Here is an 18,403-nt window from a genome sequence, read left to right as displayed (position 1 = left end):
ATATTGTGCGCCGGGCAACGTTCGGACACAATGAAGCGAATGTATAGTAGTCATGTGACCTGAGGCGACTCTGTGATTGGTTGCTTTGAGGTCCTCCCAACAGACTTCCTGTTCATCCGTAAATCGGCTGCAAAGTCTTTTTTTTCCCATTTACTTTTTTATCTATTTGTTTATTTATTTTTCTTATTACTTTCACAGTGATTTTTACATAGTATTTTTTACTAAGACTGAGATTGCTGTTCAACTTTTATGTCTACTCCGGAAAATTCCATATTCACTAATCCATAGTCATGTAAACCAAAAAATAATAATAATAAATTGATCTTTGCTTACTCAAATTTTCATTTTAGCTTTGCCATTCAAAAAAATAAAATAGGCTATTCAAATATGTTTATGTAAATACAGTATGATGCCATTTTGTACCATTTTGCTCTGGACTGAAGTGTTGTTTTATTGTAGTATTTTTTTATTATTTATTCTTTTTGCTCTTACACTTTAATTTTAGAATGTATTTTTTCATAAAGACTTACAGAAGGCTGTTCAACTTTTTTGTGTACTCTGAAAATTCCATATTCACAAAACCAGAGTAACATAATGTACAACCAAATGTTTTATACTGGGGGAAAAAATCTGTATAACCCACTTATGACAAAAAATTAATAAAAAGGCAATAAAAACTTTCCAGTCCAAAAACGTAAAAACTATTTCAATCAAGGACAAATGTTTTATTCCCTTTCAAGTGTTGTACACATTTTTTTTTCATCGTAAATTTGTTCCAAAATATCTTTAATTATTGCATTACCACAACATAGGCAATGAAAACTTTCCAGTCTAAAAACGTAAAAACTATTTCAATCAAGGACAAATGTTTTATTCCCTTTCAAGTGTTGTACACATTTTTTTTTTCAGCGTAAATTTGTTCCAAAATATCTTTAATTATTGCATTACCACAACATGAACAATAATAGATTGTATAGTAACATTGTTGTTGTTTGGAAAAACAGTGTTTTTTATCACATTGTTGTTAAAATAAAGTTAAAAATAAATAAATAAAAATAAAAAGGTTGGCATAGCTCAGTAAATCAGGCAACAAAAGAGAAGAAGTAGAATACAATATTGTTAAAGAACGCTTTTTATTTGACATCATAGAGCAAGTTAGGACAGTTTGCTAAAAATCAGGACAGCTTGTTTGGCGACTAAAAGTTGTCAAAGGCGAGCTGAACGAAGCTCCAACTGTCTCATTATAGCTCATAATACATAACTCTTTATGATCTAGTTTAGTTTTCTTCAGGGCAACTTGTAGCCAACATCGTGGCAAACATTTCCCATCACGTTTACTTGCACAACATAGGAAATACCAAAAAGCCTAATTAACTTTTCGTTGGTATATTTCGGGAGTATACCCATCTTTAACAAGAGTACAAAACGTTTCCTTCTAATAAAATGTTTAGGCCAAAATCTAAACAAAGCGTAATGACAAAAAAATGTTCATGTTCACCAAAACATGGTATATATATATATAGATATATAGATACGCTTTCAGGAAAAGAAACAGGCTTGCCTGAACTTTTAAAAGCGTTTAAAAGACATGACGGGCCCCTGTCCCCATGTACAATCTGAATAATATTAGTATGTTAAATATTGCCAATAGCCTTCAACATAACCATATAAACAAAAGTCATTTTTGATTGAGGTCCTTCAGTGAGTCCACAAACTTGTAAAGTCCATTTTTAGACCTAATCGAGCCAATATGATTGAAGATATATCTCGTAAAATAGCATCATTGGTAGACATTGAGATATAGTATATCTACACTGTGTGGAACAACCGCTATCAAACATTGGTATCAAACGATTAATTTCATATGATTTATTATGGATGAATACACTCGAGAGTTCATGCGTGGAAAAAATGGCTGAAAAGGACCCTTCGTGGAAGTAAAAGTGCACTAGTAATATTCCTTGGAGAACGAGTGCATAAAGTAAAACTCAGAATGTAACAAAAATGTCATGTTACGGTGAGTGGGACCAAAATGATCGGGGTATATTGTTGAATGTGCTCAAAAAGTACTGGTACAGTTTTGGTAGGGATGCACAAAGAATGGATTCAACTCCAAAGGGCAAATCTTATTCAGCACAATTCTAAATCCATTAATACTTTTCAAAAATTGATTAAAAAAAACATTAAATTGTTTTGTTTTTGTAAGAATCCGTTTCAAAAGTAAGTTTTTAGGCCATCTCCATGAAACCAGAAACCGTTTTTATGAAAAAGTGTCATAATTATTGTATTAAAAAATAATAAAGTACAAGAATCAAGAATCGATTCTGAATTGTATCGTCACCCCAGGAATCAGATCAAATCGTTACGTGTCCAAAGATTCACACCCCTATTATATACACACACTAAAATCTTATAGCCAAATCGTACTGTTAAAACGTTATCATGCCTTGGGTTTGTGTTAGCATTTAAGCTAGCTAGCGATTAGCACATTGCATGCTTCCCTCGGAAATGAGCAGTATCACTGTGAGTTTTTCATGTTGTGATCAATTAAAGGTGCACAAAAAATTGATTCACATCCAAAATGGGATTCTTATTCATTCCGATTCTCAATAGATTAAAATATACTTTTATGAGAAACAATTTTTTAAAACGTTTTTAGGCCATCTCCATGCAACCAGAAAGAGCTTTTGTAACCCATTTTGAAAGGTTTAACCAAGTTGCATTGCTAAAATGTAATCATGTCTCGTGTTAGCATTTAAAATAGCTAGTGATTAGCGTACTAGCCGCTTCCCTAGGAAATGAGGGGTATCACTGTGAGTTTTCCAAATTGTGATTAGGTGCACAAAACTTTGATTAATTTCCAGAAAAGATTCAAATAAAAAAATGTGAATAAAAAATAAAATAAAGATAATAATCAAAAACATTTTTTTATTAGAAACTATTTTTAAAAAAGTTTATAGGCCATGTCCACGCAACTAGAAGGAGCTTTTCTAACCTGTTTTGAAAGGTTTTAACCAAGTTGCATTGTTAAAGCTTAATTATGCCTTGTGCGCATGTTAGCATTTAAGCTAGTTAGCGATTAGTGCACAACCTGCTTCACTAGGAAATGCGCAGTATCACCGTGAGTTTTTCAAATTGTGATAAATTAGAGGTGCACAAAACATTGATTCATTTCCGGAATGCAATTCTAATTCATTCCGATTCTCAATAGATTCAAATAAAAAAATAAAAATAAAGATAATAATAAAAAAAAATAAAAATGTTTTATTATTAGAAACAATATAACAAAACGTTTTTAGGCCATCTCTACGCAACCAGAAGGAGCTTTTCTAAACTGTTTTGAAAGGTTTTAACCAAGTTGCATTGTTAAATCTTAATCATGCTTTGTGCGGATGTTAGCATTTAAGCTAGCTAGCAATTAGTGCACGACCTGCTTCCCTAGGAAATGAGCAGTATCACCGTGAGTTTTCCAAATTGTGATAAATTAGAGGTGCACAAAACATTGATTCATATCCGGAGTGTGATTATTATTCATTCTGATTCTCAATATTTTCAACAAAAAAAAAAAAAATAAAGATAATAATCAAAAACTTTTTTTTTTATTAAGAACAATTTTAAAGAACATTTTTAAGACATCCCTACGCAACCAGAAAGATCTTTTCTAACCTGTTTTTAAAGGTTTTAACCAAGTTGCATTGTTAAAACTTAATCATGCCTTGTGGGCATGCTAGCATTTAAGCTAGCTAGCGATTAGCGCACTAGCTGTTTCCCTAGGAAATGGGCAGTATCACAGTGAGCTTTTCAAATTGTGATCAATTAGAGGTGCACAAACAATTCTTATTTCTCCTGATTCTCAATAGAATTAAATATTTGATTAAAATTTTCCACAAAAAAAAAGAAGATAATCAAACACATTTTAAAAACGTTTCTAGGCCATATCCACACAGCCAGATCTTCTTGTGATCAATCACAATTTTACGATAAGTCTGATTTCAAACGGCAAATCTAACTGTTCGAGGTGGGATTCAATTCGGATTTAAGGTGACAATTCAATTTGGAATTGGTTTTTGATTCAAACGGATTCTTGCGATATATTATTTGGTATAGTACTTAGAATCAAAACCTTTCCAAACAGGTTACAAAACCTTTTGGTTGCTAACATACGTGCAGTAATGGAGTTCGCCTAAAAAAACATTTTTTTAACAATTGATTCTTAAAAAAAAAATCGATTTCTGCAAATGATGAAATGATTTATAATCAGAATAAAAACGAAATTGTGAATCGCTGTTTTTACCGGCGCTATGAACCGTTAAGAATGTTACCGTGGTTTTTCATTTAATTGGTAATAGTTACATTCCTGGTTAACAAAACAAGCGGAACAATTATCACTGCATTTTAGCCGTTTTCATTAGGGGTCTATGATAAATATCGAATGGATAATGGAATTGAAAAATATCGCAGATAGCCGATATGTTGTTTTCAAAAACGCCCAATGAGGTGAGACTAGTCGGACTGCACATTAAGATGAGTAAATCAAGCGCTCCTTTTCACGGGATGTCACGAACATCCCCAGCTCACCGTCAATAAACATGGCGTCGATCGCGTAGGACTTAATTTTCGTGCTAATTTCAACAATCTCCTTCAAATATTTCCTTATCAGACACATGAAAAACTAGCGTTGCCATGACGGTGTTTTGAAAGAAAACATGCACAAAGTACAGTACCATTTTTTTGCCTCATCCCTCACTTAAAGTGTGGGTGAAGAATGTGTTTCCTCAAAGTGGAAACCTGGTAAATCCAGAGAGAGGAAGAGATGATGTCGTATTATCTGCTCACAAATGCTACCTGGTGGTTGTTTGAGCACACTGCAGCAAGTCCTGCATAAAGAAATCTAGCCTCACCCCTTAATGCTTCAGTCACATGCAGGATTCTCACAGGAATGAGGCAAAAATCCACCCGTGTAACTGTATCAGCTTAAAAAAACAATATTGTGCATGCCCAATGTCCATTATAGTCCATATTATGCTGTATGTGGACTCACCAACTCACTATTCAGCCAGCCATCCTGGCCCTGGTCCACAACAGAAACTACAACCATGTCACCAAACATAGCAGCTTATAAAAGTTATGCATTGCAGAGCTCTCTATGCTGGGCCAATAGCCGTTACAAGTGATTATGAGCAATCTCTCACTCTGTACATTCAGATTAGTCCACATTAAGAGTGGCTTAATGTAGGTTTAGCGGGTGAAATTGTAATCTGTTTTGATTGTCCGTATCAGAAGGTTATGGTGTATTACACAATAAATACATCATGTCCGTGCTACAACAGAGGTGTCCAAACATTTTTCAACAAGGGCAGCACACTAAAAAAATTAAAGCATGCAGGGGCTATTTTGATATTTTCCATTTTCAAAAGCATGCATACATACATTATATTATATATATATATATATATATATATATATATATATACACACACACACACACACACACACACACGTATATATAAGTCAAGGGTCTTACTCATAAAAATGTTTCTAGCCATCTACCCATTAATGTTTTTATACAATTAATATTAGTTTTGTACGCTTAAATCTCTAATCAACTTCAGGTCTCTTGATAAAAAGTAAAATACTCTTTTTTTGTTTTGTGCCCTTTTTATCAAAGAAAAGCCTGTTTTTTATGGCAAAAACACAAAATATGCAACATTTCCCCCCCCAAAAAATTTCAAATTTGATGTGAAATATTGGGAGTCTTACAATAATTCCCAACACCGTTGATTTGAATTCATAATTATTTTTTGGAGCAATGGGGGAAAAAAAAACACTAAAATTACTGTGGATCTAAAAGGGCTCCACTCATAAACAGTGTTAAAAAATATGTAAACTTCAAATTTATCATTTAATAAGTATTTTTTTATGTATTTCCTTTCCAGCAATAACAGCTTTAAAAAAAAATTCAGTCAACATTGCAACTTTTTCCCTATCAAATTAGCATTTATATCCCACTTGTTTATGATTTTTCTGCAATAATATTTTTAGAATGCACCGCGGGCCAGTTAAAAAAATCGCAAATGGCCGCCCTTTGGACACCCCTGTGCTCCGACTTCATTCCCAACTACTTTTTATTGTACTGTTTGTATTAACAAATCTGTTAATTGCTCGGAGAAAAAAAAGTGCATTTTGCCAAAACAGGAAAACAAAGATCCATAAATATACATATAAATATAAAAACATATAGCAAGAACAGCGTGGCAGACTTGAAAACAATTGAGTATTTTTCTAATTTGGTCTAATTTCAAACAGATGGCATTTTATTTTTCCATATGGTCTAAAGGATTATTTGATTTGGATGATTTTTTTTGTTCGTCAATAGGGGAGACAAGTCTGCATGCCACTTACAGCTTCACCAGGTGGGCATCATGTCCGGGAACCAGACGCGGCCCAAGTGCTTGGACACCTCCCAGTGGATGTCGTCCAGCCCGTAGCGGTGGTCTGGAACCAGCACCTCTTCCATGATGGACAGCTGCGTCAGTCTGTCCCCGCACATCTTGACAAACTCCACGAAGGCGCTGCAGGACACCTCGCACTCGCCCAGGCCGATGGCCGACAGCTGCGTGCAACGCTGGGCTATGCGGATCAGCTCTTCGTCCAGCGGCCGCAGCCCATTGGCGCAGACCACCAGCTCCACCAGGCGAGGGCAGGTGAGGCCCACGCGGCCCAGGACGTCTTTGCTGACGGAGCGGCCGAAGTACAGGTGCGTGACGGGGATTTCGTCGCGGAAAAAGGGGTTGAACTCGTCCTCGTAGAGGAAGAAGTACATGACCAGGTTGAACTTGGGGGAGTGGCGCACCATGGCGTCCCAGCTGCTCTTCTTGATGCTGTGGAACTGCTGGCCCGGGTTCTCGCTCACCACGTCGATGCGCAGATGCTCCAGGTGGACGTGCTTCTCGGAGGAGAGGGCGATGAGGAGCTCGTCACTCAGCAAGTGATAGTTGAGAGCCAGTTCTCTCAGGCCGTGACACTGATCCGCCACACACAGGATGCCTGACAGGAGGAGAATGGGATTTAAGTCGGTGTTTCTGACCAGCGCCCCCTACAGGCGCCGCTCGTCAGAGTTTTGATGCCTTCAGTGACAATCTACTAAAGTCAATAGTCATGAAAATAAAATAAAAAAGAAATTGACTGAAAAGGTATGTGCACACTTTTGGCCTGTACTGTATTTTATTGTTATTTGTTTGATTTATTTAACTTGGAGATTTATATGTTTTCATTCCAATTACAACGTTAAAATAAACAAGAAATACAAGTTTATAGCATTTGAAAGGATATACATGCATTAATGTGTATTATCTTTTCATTAATGATTCATTTGGTCTTGTAAAAATAATGGCAATAATATCATTTATCGACAATAATTTTTATATTGTCAAGCAAAACCGTTTATCGTTGCATCCTGACTGTATTGTTACCCGCCTCATGGTAGTAGTTTTTCACCCTCTAGAATGCAGTGTTCTTGCCTGAAATTAAGCAAAATTCCCCCCCAAAAAGCGCAGTTTGCCTTTCAGGCGTACATTCTTCTACATGTGTTAAAAGTTCAGACATGCCGGCAAATGGATTGATCGCGCGGAGATTGATGGCCGCACCAACAGCGACAATTGTTTCTGATCAATCAGATGGTAATGATCGCTTGTCACTTCCGTTGTGTTTGTTCCTACCTGCGGGTGACACGTGAGGACAACTGCTCATTTTCAGCAGTTTTAGCGTGTCACTGTTATTGGCCACCAGGACTTTGAGGGAGGGATCGTCTACAGGCGTGTCGTCAATCTTCAGGGAGGACAACGATTTAGAGTTCACGAAAACCACCGTCAGCGCTGAGATGAAGTGAGACTGTTGAACAGAGCAATAAAAAACAGATTAGCCCTTCCTTCCCTATGCTAAAAGTCCTGTTTACACCCCCCCACCCCCTTTTTGTGTGTATATAAAGGCTAGTTGGTAAGACAATGTTTCTTAATCAGCTTTTTTGACAACAAATAAGTCAAAATAGGGCTGGACGATATGGCCTTTTTTGATACTTGTATCTCAATATTTTTAGGCCATTTTGCGATACACGATATATATCTCGATATTTTGCCTTAGCCTTGAATGAACACTTGATACATATAATCACACCAGTATGATGATTCTATGTGTCTACATTAAAACGCTCTTGTTCATACTGCATTAATATATGCTCATTTTAAACTTTCATGCAGAGAGGGAAATTACAACTAAGTCAATTGACCAAAAACTGTATTTATTAAACAGTTATTAAGCAGTGGCACAAACATTCATGTCATTTCCAAAACAGAAAGTGCAAGATTGTCAGAAACATATTAAACCAAGCTATTAGTGCACTTTCGTGCATGATGTCACTAAGATGACATATCAAAACAACACTAAATTAAAGTGCACTTTTTGTACAGAACGCCACTACAATAGCTTAAAACAAATAAAGTGCACTTTTGTGCATGATGTCACACAAGATATTTCAATAACTGTCAAATAAAAATTAGTTGCATAATAGGAAATCAAATAGTGTTCGTCCTTCGCTATGTGGTAGGTTACTGCAGACATTATCTCCTTTGGTTGTTGACTATTTTTTCATACTTTGTTCATCTGGAAATGTTTGCCTCAGCATTTTGATGGTGTGGGCGTGTGGCACCAAACAGAGATGTTGACATGCGGAGTATTCACTCTTCATTCTCTAGCAGGTGACTTTTCAAATGATTCTTCATATAAGCAGTAATGCTATTTTTTTAGCAACACTTTTACCTCACACGTGACAAATTACGGTTGTCTGTTTGACATATTACCACTTGAAGCCAAACCACCGCCAGACGATGGAGCCCCTGCTGTTTTTCTTGAGAGTTAATTCTTCCTTCATTTGTTACCAGATTCGCACCTTCTTTCTCTCGTATTACTACTTGCACCACAGCTAACATTACCCATGCTGATACCTCTCTGCTCCGCGAGGGCGTATACGTATGTGACGTATGTAAGAAGGTGCACTTGCTGTCTGTGAAAAGCAGAGACAAGAAAGAGTGGGAAGAGCCTGTAGTGTAATGCCCGCAGCTAAAAGCAACTGCGTGAGAACGTATATTCGAATATTACGATATAGTAATTTTCTATATCGCACAGAGACAAACCCGCGATATATCGAGTATGTCGATATATCGCCCAGCCCTAAGTCAAAATATGTTTTAGTCTACATGATGAACTACTTATGACAGAGAGGAAAACATTTTCACATTTTCAAATACAGTGGTGGCCCGCTTTTTGTTGCTCACCACATCGCGCTCTATATGTCTAGCTATATCTCTTGAGTGGGTCTGGGTTAGATTTTGCCTCATCCCTAACTTAAAACGTGATAAATAAATGGGTTGTACTTGTATAGCGCTTTTCTACCTTCAAGGTACTCAAAGCACTTTGACACTACTTCCACATTTACCTATTCACACACACATTCACACACTGATGGAGGGAGCTGCCCTGCAAGGCGCTAACCAGCACCCATCAGGAGCAAGGGTGAAGTGTCTTGCTCAGGACACAACGGACGTGACGAGGTTGGTAGTAGGTGGGGATTGAACCAGGGACCCTCGGGTTGCGCACGGCCACTCTCCCACTGCGCCACGACGTGATTAAAGAATGCACTACCGACCTTATAAGTCTGAAGGGGAAAGAGATGATACCTTATTATCTGCTCACATGTGCTACCTAGTGGTTGTTTGAGCACACTGCAGATGGCCTTTGATAGTCCCACTCCTTAATGCTTCTGTCACATGTAAGATTCTCACAGGTATGGGGCAAAAATACAACCTTTACCTACTGTGAAGATTAGTGATTTAAAAGTAGCTAAAACACCGCAGACTGCGAATGGATGTTAGCTGCTAGCTATCTCGCCATGTCTTAAAGCACCTCTTCCTGAGGGTGTTTCAGTGTTATAACTAGGGCTGGGCGACATATCGAATATACTCGATATATCGCGGGTTTGTCCCTGTGCGATATAGAAAATGACTATATCGTAGGGGTGTAACGGTACGTTTATTTGTATTGAACCGTTTCGGTACGTGGGTTTCGGTTCGGTTCGCAGGTGAACCGAACGACATGGACATATAAGTAGTGCACCGCACGTTTTGTTAACAATGCACACCGAGGCACCATGAATTAATTTACGTGAACCCCAACTTACACAAGTTGAAATACTTATTGGGGTGTTACTATTTAGTGGTCAATTGTACGGAATATGTACTGTACTGTGCAATCTACTAATAAAAGTTTCAATCAATCAGAAAAACAACAACACACGGCATGCTAGCAACGACGGGGCTATGATAGACTGACCACACCTCCTCTTTTCACGGGATATGTACTCTTTGCGGAGCTGTCCATGTGGAGTTTCTTAAATGCCTCAAATGTCCGGCGTTTTAAGTTATTGTTGTGTGTATTTTCAATGTACGTTCAGGGTTAAGAAGGGGTTAAAAAAAAAAAAAAAAAAGTAGTGCACACAGCGTTAACATTCGCGAGGGCGGGGCAGAGACAGAGAGAGCGAGAGAGTTATGATAAACGCGCATGCGTCGCCAGGCTCTGCTTTTTATCCTTTGGTTAATCAAATTTAATTTTTTATTATCTATAGCAGGGCTTTCAAAAGTGTGCCCCGGAGGCCATTTGCGGCACACAGCTAATGTTTTAAAGGCCCAAGGCACATTCTAAAAAAACTATTAAAGTAAACAAAAACATAAACAAAAGTGAAATAAAAAATCTTAAAGGCTAAATTCAATTTAGAAAAACTTGCAACGTTTACTAATAAAACAAAGCTGTTTTTTTTTCTTTCAAACTGTCATTGTTTAAAACATAATATTGAATCAAAATCAATGTTATTATGAATTATTGACCTATCCAAGTTTCCGAGAACTTCACATCAAATATTCCACTAACAAAATTATTTTTGGTGGAAGACAAAGCAAATTTGTTAAATAAGTAATCAAAAAATTTATATTTAGTTTTTTTCTTACTGTACCGAAAATGAACCGAACCGTGACCTCTGAACCGAGGTACGTACCGAACCGAAATTTTTGTGTACGGTTACACCCCTACTATATCGTGATAATCGAGTATAAGTTCTCACAAAGTTGCTTTTAGCTGCGGGCATTACACTACAGGCTCTTCTCACTCTTTCTTGTCTCTCCTTCTCACAGAGATAAAACAAGCGCATATTCTTACATACGCTCACGCAGAGCAGAGAGGTAGCGACAATGGGTAATGTTAGCTGTGGTAAAATGAGAGAAACAAGGTGCGAATCTGGTAACAAATGAAGGAAGAAGAATTAATTCCCAAGAAAAACAGCAGAGGTTCCATCGTCTGGCGGTGGTTTGGCTTCAAGCGGGAAGATGTTGAACAGACAACCGTAATATGTCAAGTATGCGGCAAAAGCGTTGCTACAAAAAGTAGCAACACTGCTAATTTGTAGCTTTTGAAAAGTCACCCGGTAGAGAATGAAGAGTGCTTGAAACTTTGCATGTCAACATCTTGGCTGGTGCCACACCAACAAAATGCCGAAGCAACCATTTCCAGATTAACACGGTATGAAAAAATAGTCAACAACAGAAAGAGACAATGTCCGCAGTAACCTACCACATAGCGAAGTACATACACAATTTGATTTCCTATTATGCAGCTCATTTTTATTTGACAGTTATTGAAATATCTTGTGTGACATCATGCACAAAAGCGCACTTTATTTGTTTTAGACTATTGTAGTGGCGTTCTGTACAAAAAGTGCACTTTAATTGAGTGTTGTTTTGACATGTAATCTTAGTGACATCATGCACCAAAGTGCACTCATAGCTTGTTTTAAAATGACTGACAATTTTGCACTTTCTGTTTTGGAAATGCCATGAATGTTTTTCCCACTGCTTAATAACTGTTTAATAAATACAGTTTTGGCAAATAGACTAAGTTGTTATTTCCCTCTCTGCATGAAAGTTTAAAATGAGCATATATTAATGCAGTATGAACAAGAATGTTTTAATGTAGACACACAGAATCATCATACTGCTGTGATTATATGCATCAAGTGTTCATTCAAGGCTAAGGCAAAATATCAAAGATATATATCGTGTATCGTGACATGGCATAAAAATATTAGGATATTAATAAAAGGCCATATCGCCCAGCTCTATTTATAACATCACCTTTATCTTCAGTTTTTAGGCCAAAATGCGTCCGTTCTCCCTTTACTGTCTACAGACGGGGTCTGCTTGTAAGTACTCTGTGATTGTGTGCTGCCGAACATGCTCGTCTGCTTGTAAAACCAGCCATGTTACAATAGTGCGCCATAATGCCGGTGAAAAAAAAAAAAAAATAGGGGGAACTGGTACTGTGTAAACAGAGTATTGTAACGTTTTTATTCATTAGTACCGTGATACTATACTAGGAACGGTATACTGTACAACCCTAATCAGAAGTTTAAAAAAAATAACTAGACAACAGTTACGTCAGTGCATTGTTAAGAAGTCCAAATAAAAAGGTATATGTTATTATTAAATCAAAAGTATTTAATACCACATGAATACATCGTACGACATCGATTCCCATGTACCGGTTGAAATGTGAACGGTGCCCATCCCTAAGAACATTGATTTAATATTTGGAGTTTCCCCGGTATAGTTTGCTAGGGAGATGACAAAAATTCAAAAACGTTTTGAAAATGTTACTAAATAACACATTCTTGTCTAATTTTCACTGAGGGCAATTGCTGTCGCTAAATTTGCATGTCACTTTCTGCATGAAAAAGGGCTCACAATTGGGACTCGGTTCTTCTCATCGTTCACTTAAAAGAGCCGTTTAAAGAATTAGTTTGCGAACGTAACATCTATATATATTGTGTGGTAGCCATTTTTGTGTTATTTATATTTCTGTAGTCTTGCATATATTGTTAAAGTAAATTAATTATTTCTTGCTTGATGAACGCTCGGGCCTACTGCGCTTCTGCACTTTGGTGTTGGTCATTGTGGTGGTGTTTGATGAATACATGGGCCTACTCTGCTGCTGTACTTTAATTTTTCTCCTTATGATTGTGGGAGCCATTTTTGTTTTCTTTGTATTTCTCTAGTACTGCATATATTATTAAGTTAAATTATTTGTTTTGTGAATTGCCATGAAAATACAAGTTGGGAATTTGTGTTCGATGTAAATATAAACGGAATACAATGATTTGCAAATCCTTTTCAACCCATATTCAATTGAGTGCACTTTTGATGTTCAAACTCATAAACTTTAATTTTTTTTTTTTTTGCAAATAATTAACTTAGGATTTCATGGCTGCAACACGTGCCAAAGTAGTTGGGAAAGGGCATGTTCACCACTGTGTTACATCACCTTTTCTTTTAACAACACTCAATAAACGTTTGGGAACTGAGGAAACTAATTGTTGAAGCTTTGAAAGTGGAATTCTTTCCCATTCTTGTTTTATGTAGAGCTTCAGTCGTTCAACAGTCCAGGGTTGCCGCTGTAGTATTTTACGCTTCTTAATGCGCCACACATTTTCGATGGGAGACAGGTCTGGACTGCAGGCGGGCCAGGAAAGTACCCGCACTCTTTTTTTACGAAGCCACGCTGTTGTAACACGTGCTGAATGTGGCTTGTCATTGTCTTACTGAAATAAGCAGGGGCGTCCATGAAAAAGACAGCGCTTAGATGACAGCATATGTTGTTCCAAAACCTGTATGTACCTTCCAGAATTAATGGTGCCTTCACAGATGTGTAATTTACCCATGCCTTGGGCACTAATACACCCCCATACCATCACAGATGCTGGCTTTTGAACTTTGCGTCAAAAACAGTCTGGATGGTTTGCTTCTCCTTTGGTCCGGATGATACAATGTCAAATATTTCCAAAAAGAATTTGAAATGTGGACGGATCAGACCACAGAACACTTTTCCACTTTGCATCAGTCCATTTTAGATGATCTCGGGCCCAGAGAAGCCGGCGACGTTTCTGGATGTTGTTGATAAATGGCTTTCGCTTTGCATAGTAGAGCTTTAACTTGCACTTACAGATGTAGCCACCAACTGTATTTAGGTACTTTGGTTTTCTGAAGTGTTCCTGAACCCATGTGTAACATCCTTTAGAGATTGATGTCAGTTTTTGATATAGTGCCATCTGAGGTATCGAAGGTCATGGTCATGTTGGTTTCCGGCCATGCCGCTTACGTGGAGTGATTTCTCCAGATTCTCTGAACCTTTTGATGATATTATGGACCGTAATGTTGAAATCCCTAAATTTCTTGCAATTGCACGTTGAGAAACGTTGTTCTTAAACTGTTTAACTATTTGCTCATGCAGTTGTGGACAAAGGGGTGTACCTCGCTCCATCCTTTCTTGTGAAAGACTGAGAATTTTTTGGGAAGCTGTTTTTATACCCAATCATGGCACCCACCTGTTGCTAATTAGCCTGCACACCTGAGGGATGTTCCAAATAAGTGTTTGATGAGCATTCCTCAACTTTATCAGTATTTATTGCCACCTTTTCCAACTTTTTTGTCACGTGTTGCTGGCATCAAATTCTAAAGTTAATGATTTGCAAAAAAAATTTTTTTATCAGTTTGAACATCAATTATGTTGTCGTTGTAGCATATTCAACTGAATATGGGTTGAAAATGATTTGCAAATCATTGTATTCCGTTTATATTTACATCTAACACAATTTCCCAAGTCATATGGAAACAGGGTTTGTATGTTTTGATATATTGCAATTAGAGATGTCCGATGATGGTTTTTTTGCCAATATCCGATATTGTCCAACTCTTAATTACAGATTCCGATATCAACCGATACCGATATATACAGTCGTGGAATGAACACATTATTATGCCTAATTTTGCTGTGATGCCCCGCTGGATGCATTAAACAATGTAACGAGGTTTTCCAAAATAAATCAAGTAATGGGAAAAAATGCCAACATGGCATTGCCATATTTATTATTGAAGTCACAAAGTGCATTATTTTTTTTTAACATGCCTCAAAAGAGCAGCTTGGAATTTGGGACATGCTCTCCCTGAGAAAGCATGAGGAGGTTGAGGTGGGCGGGGTTGGGTTAGCGGGGGGGTGTATATTGTAGCGTCCCGGAAGAGTTAGTGCTGCAAGGGAGTTCTGGGTATTTTTTCTCTTGTGTTTAAGTTGTGTTACGGTGCGGATGTTCTCCCGAAATGTGTTTGTCATTCTTGTTTGGTGTGGGTTCACAGTGTGGCGCATATTTGTAACAGTGTTAAAGTTGTATATATGGCCACACTCAGTGTGACCTGTATGGCTGTTGACCAGGTATGCATTGCTTTCACTTGTGTGTGTGAAAAGGAAGTGCCTTTAAGGTTTCTTGGCGCTCTGTACCTCTTCCTACATCCATGTACACAGCGGCATTTTAAAAAGTCATACATTTTACTTTTTGAAACAGAAACCAATAATTTTGAAACCAAAAACGATAATATCCAATATTACATTTTAAAGCATTTAACAGCCGATAATCCCCAATTGCTATGTGATTTATTGAATTATAAAGCGTCATTGACAGCACCTGTGATGAGAGCATATAGGAGTGCACTGATTGGACAAATGCCGGGTTGAGAGACGAGCGGTGAAAACAGTTTTTGACCACTTCTTACGCAACACTTGAGCTTTAGTTTTGTGTTCATAGCATTGGATGCAGTTGCACATGTTTTTGTTCACCTTGGATGGACTGTTAGAAGGAATACCTTTTTGCAAATAAAGTTATTTTTTGAGAGACTGAAGTTGGAGTCGGAAGTGCGTTCTAAACCTTTGGTTTAGAACCTGGGAAAACTTGGAAACACCGATACCAATTGTTTATGGCTTAAATCGGTGGTTCTCAAATGGGGGTGCGCGTACCCCTGGGGGTACTTGAAGGTATGCCAAAGGGTACGTGAGATTTTTTTTAAAATAGCAACAATTCAAAAATCCTTTATAAATATCCATCCCATCCATCCATTTTCTACCGCTTATTCCCTTTCGGGGTCGCGGGGGGCGCTGGCGCCTATCTCAGCTACAATCGGGCGGAAGGCGGGGTACACCCTGGACAAGTCACCACCTCATCGCAGGGCCAACACAGATAGACAGACAACACTCACACTCACATTCACACACTAGGGCCAATTTAGTGTTGCCAATCAACCTATCCCCAGGTGCATGTCTTTGGAGGTGGGAGGAAGCCGGAGTACCCGGAGGGAACCCACGCGTTCACGGGGAGAACATGCAAACTCCACACAGAAAGATCCCGAGCCTGGATTTGAACCCAGGACTGCAGGACCTTTGTATTGTGAGGCAGACGCACTAACCCCTCTGCCACCGTGAAGCCCCTTTATAAATATATTTATTGAATAATACTTCAACAAAATATGAATGTAAGGTCATAAACTGTGAAAAGAAATGCAACAATGCAATATTCAGTGTTGACAGCTAGATTTTTTTGTGGACACGTTCCTTAAATATTGATGTTAAAGATTTCTTTTTTGTGAAGAAATGTTTAGAATTAAGTTGATGAATCCAGATGGCTCTCCAATACAATCCCCAACGAGGGCACTTTAAGTTGATGATTACTTCTATGTGTAGAAATCTTTATTTATAGTTGAATCACTTCTTTATTCTTCAACAAGTTTTTAGTTATTATTATATCTTTTTTTCCAAATCGTTCAAGAAAGACCACTACAAATTAGCAATATTTTGCACTGTTATACAATTTAATAAATCAGAAACTGATGAAATAGTGCTGTATTTGACTTCTTTATCTCTTTTTTTCAACCAAAAATGCTTTGCTCTGATTAGGGGGTACTTGAATTAAAAAAATGTTCACAGGGGGTACATCACTGAAAAAAGGTTGAGAACCACTGGCTTAGATCACGCGGCACAAATCCATACTGGATAGACTTGTGGTGTAACTGTGCTAGTTCATAAAGTACTCCCCGAGAAGGACAAACAATAGAAAACTGGATGCAGAGTCAAGCAGTGGTGACATCATAGAGCGATAATGACTTACAGGTGGGGACTTGTAACAAGCACCTTTTGTAAAAGAAAGACACAGTTGGACCTACGAATGTATTAATAGCGTGACAAAAGATTGAGTTTCCGACGCGTGGAATTCTTAGTGTTTGGAACTGGAGTCGCACACAGATGAGTTGGTTATGTGGAGCATTTGGCTGTGGATGAAAACTGAGGAGAATCCTAAACCGAGGCACTACTTTGATATGTTTTACTTCCTTCTGACATGTTTGTTACTCCAGTTCTCTTGTTTTGTTCTGTATATTGTGCAGTTCTTTGTATATTGTTTTGTATATTGTACAGGATTGCTTATTGTTTTTATTGGATAGTGGTCTGTTTATTTAAATTCTTATTTTTTTTCTTTACTACCTATGTGATTTATTTTTATTCCATATTTGTTTCCACAACCGCACCTAAAGTTTGAGTCCTTAATCTCGCTATCTGCAAATTTAATGATAGTTAAGTTCATTCAATTATATTCTTTGTACAAAAAAACCTTATATGAGCTGACCTTTGGCAGCTCCATGAAGCTGGGCCGAGCTGTGGAGATGAGGCCCAAGGTTTTGAGAGAGCAGTTGACGAGCTGAGAGAGGATGTCACACGCCGCTTCTGCAGACTCTCTGCTGCTGTCCACCTGTGCACGGAAATACCGGTCAGAACCCCATGCCGCGCCTTTGTCGAGCGTACCTGCTCACCTTGAAGCTGACGTACTGCAGGTGGTCGGCATGCCTTTTGATGATCTGTTTGATGAGGTCGGGGTGGGTGGCCTTCAGGTAGGAGCTGGCTGGCTGGTTCAGCTCAAACTCAAAGCAGCGCCACAGCTCGGGCATGTGGAAGGCGTGGTTCCAGCCCCGACACACCTGCGTTTGCACAAACAAAAACAAAAAATTATGTATATGTACTTTAATCACGTAACTTTGAGGCACCACTGGATGGAGCCCATGCACCAGTACCACAGATTGACAATCACTGTCTGAGTTCATTACTTTATAAAAGAGGTGTGCAAACTTTTGTCACAGATGGCCGCATGCTGGAAAAAAAATCAAAGCATGCTGGGGGCATTTCGACATTTTTAATTTCCAAAACCAATACAATGTATAGATCTTGGTTTATCTTTCGGGCTTCCCCTCAGGTTTGGTCCGGAAAGGGTTACAGTCATAAAAATGCTGAAAAAAATCATATATAAAACATTTTGGAAAGCTTGACTCTCTAAATCAACTTCAGATCTGTTGCTATTAAAGGGGAACATTATCACAATTTCTGAATGGTTAAAACCAATACAAAACAGTTCCCAGTGGCTTATTTTATTTTTCAAAGT

The 18,403-nt window shown here is 38.0% G+C and overlaps 1 protein-coding gene across 1 annotated transcript in view; it reads right to left on the bottom strand.

Moving 5' to 3' along the window:
- Positions 1–1,116: 1,116 nt before the first annotated feature.
- LOC133543100 (F-box/LRR-repeat protein 3-like) overlaps positions 1,117–18,403 on the bottom strand; it is a 31,438-nt gene continuing 14,151 nt past the window's right edge. Inside the window, exons 3-6 of the mRNA XM_061887526.1 lie at positions 17,781–17,945; positions 17,597–17,719; positions 7,719–7,890; positions 1,117–7,047 (exon numbers count right to left, since the gene is read on the bottom strand). Of these exons, the coding sequence (XP_061743510.1) occupies positions 6,407–7,047; positions 7,719–7,890; positions 17,597–17,719; positions 17,781–17,945 (1,101 nt within the window). The 3' untranslated portion in view covers positions 1,117–6,406. The remainder of the gene's footprint in view (positions 7,048–7,718; positions 7,891–17,596; positions 17,720–17,780; positions 17,946–18,403) is intronic.

This window comes from Nerophis ophidion, linkage group LG25, assembly GCF_033978795.1.
Source record: "Nerophis ophidion isolate RoL-2023_Sa linkage group LG25, RoL_Noph_v1.0, whole genome shotgun sequence".
NCBI lineage: Eukaryota > Metazoa > Chordata > Actinopteri > Syngnathiformes > Syngnathidae > Nerophis > Nerophis ophidion.
This window is presented reverse-complemented; position numbering and strand designations above follow the sequence as displayed.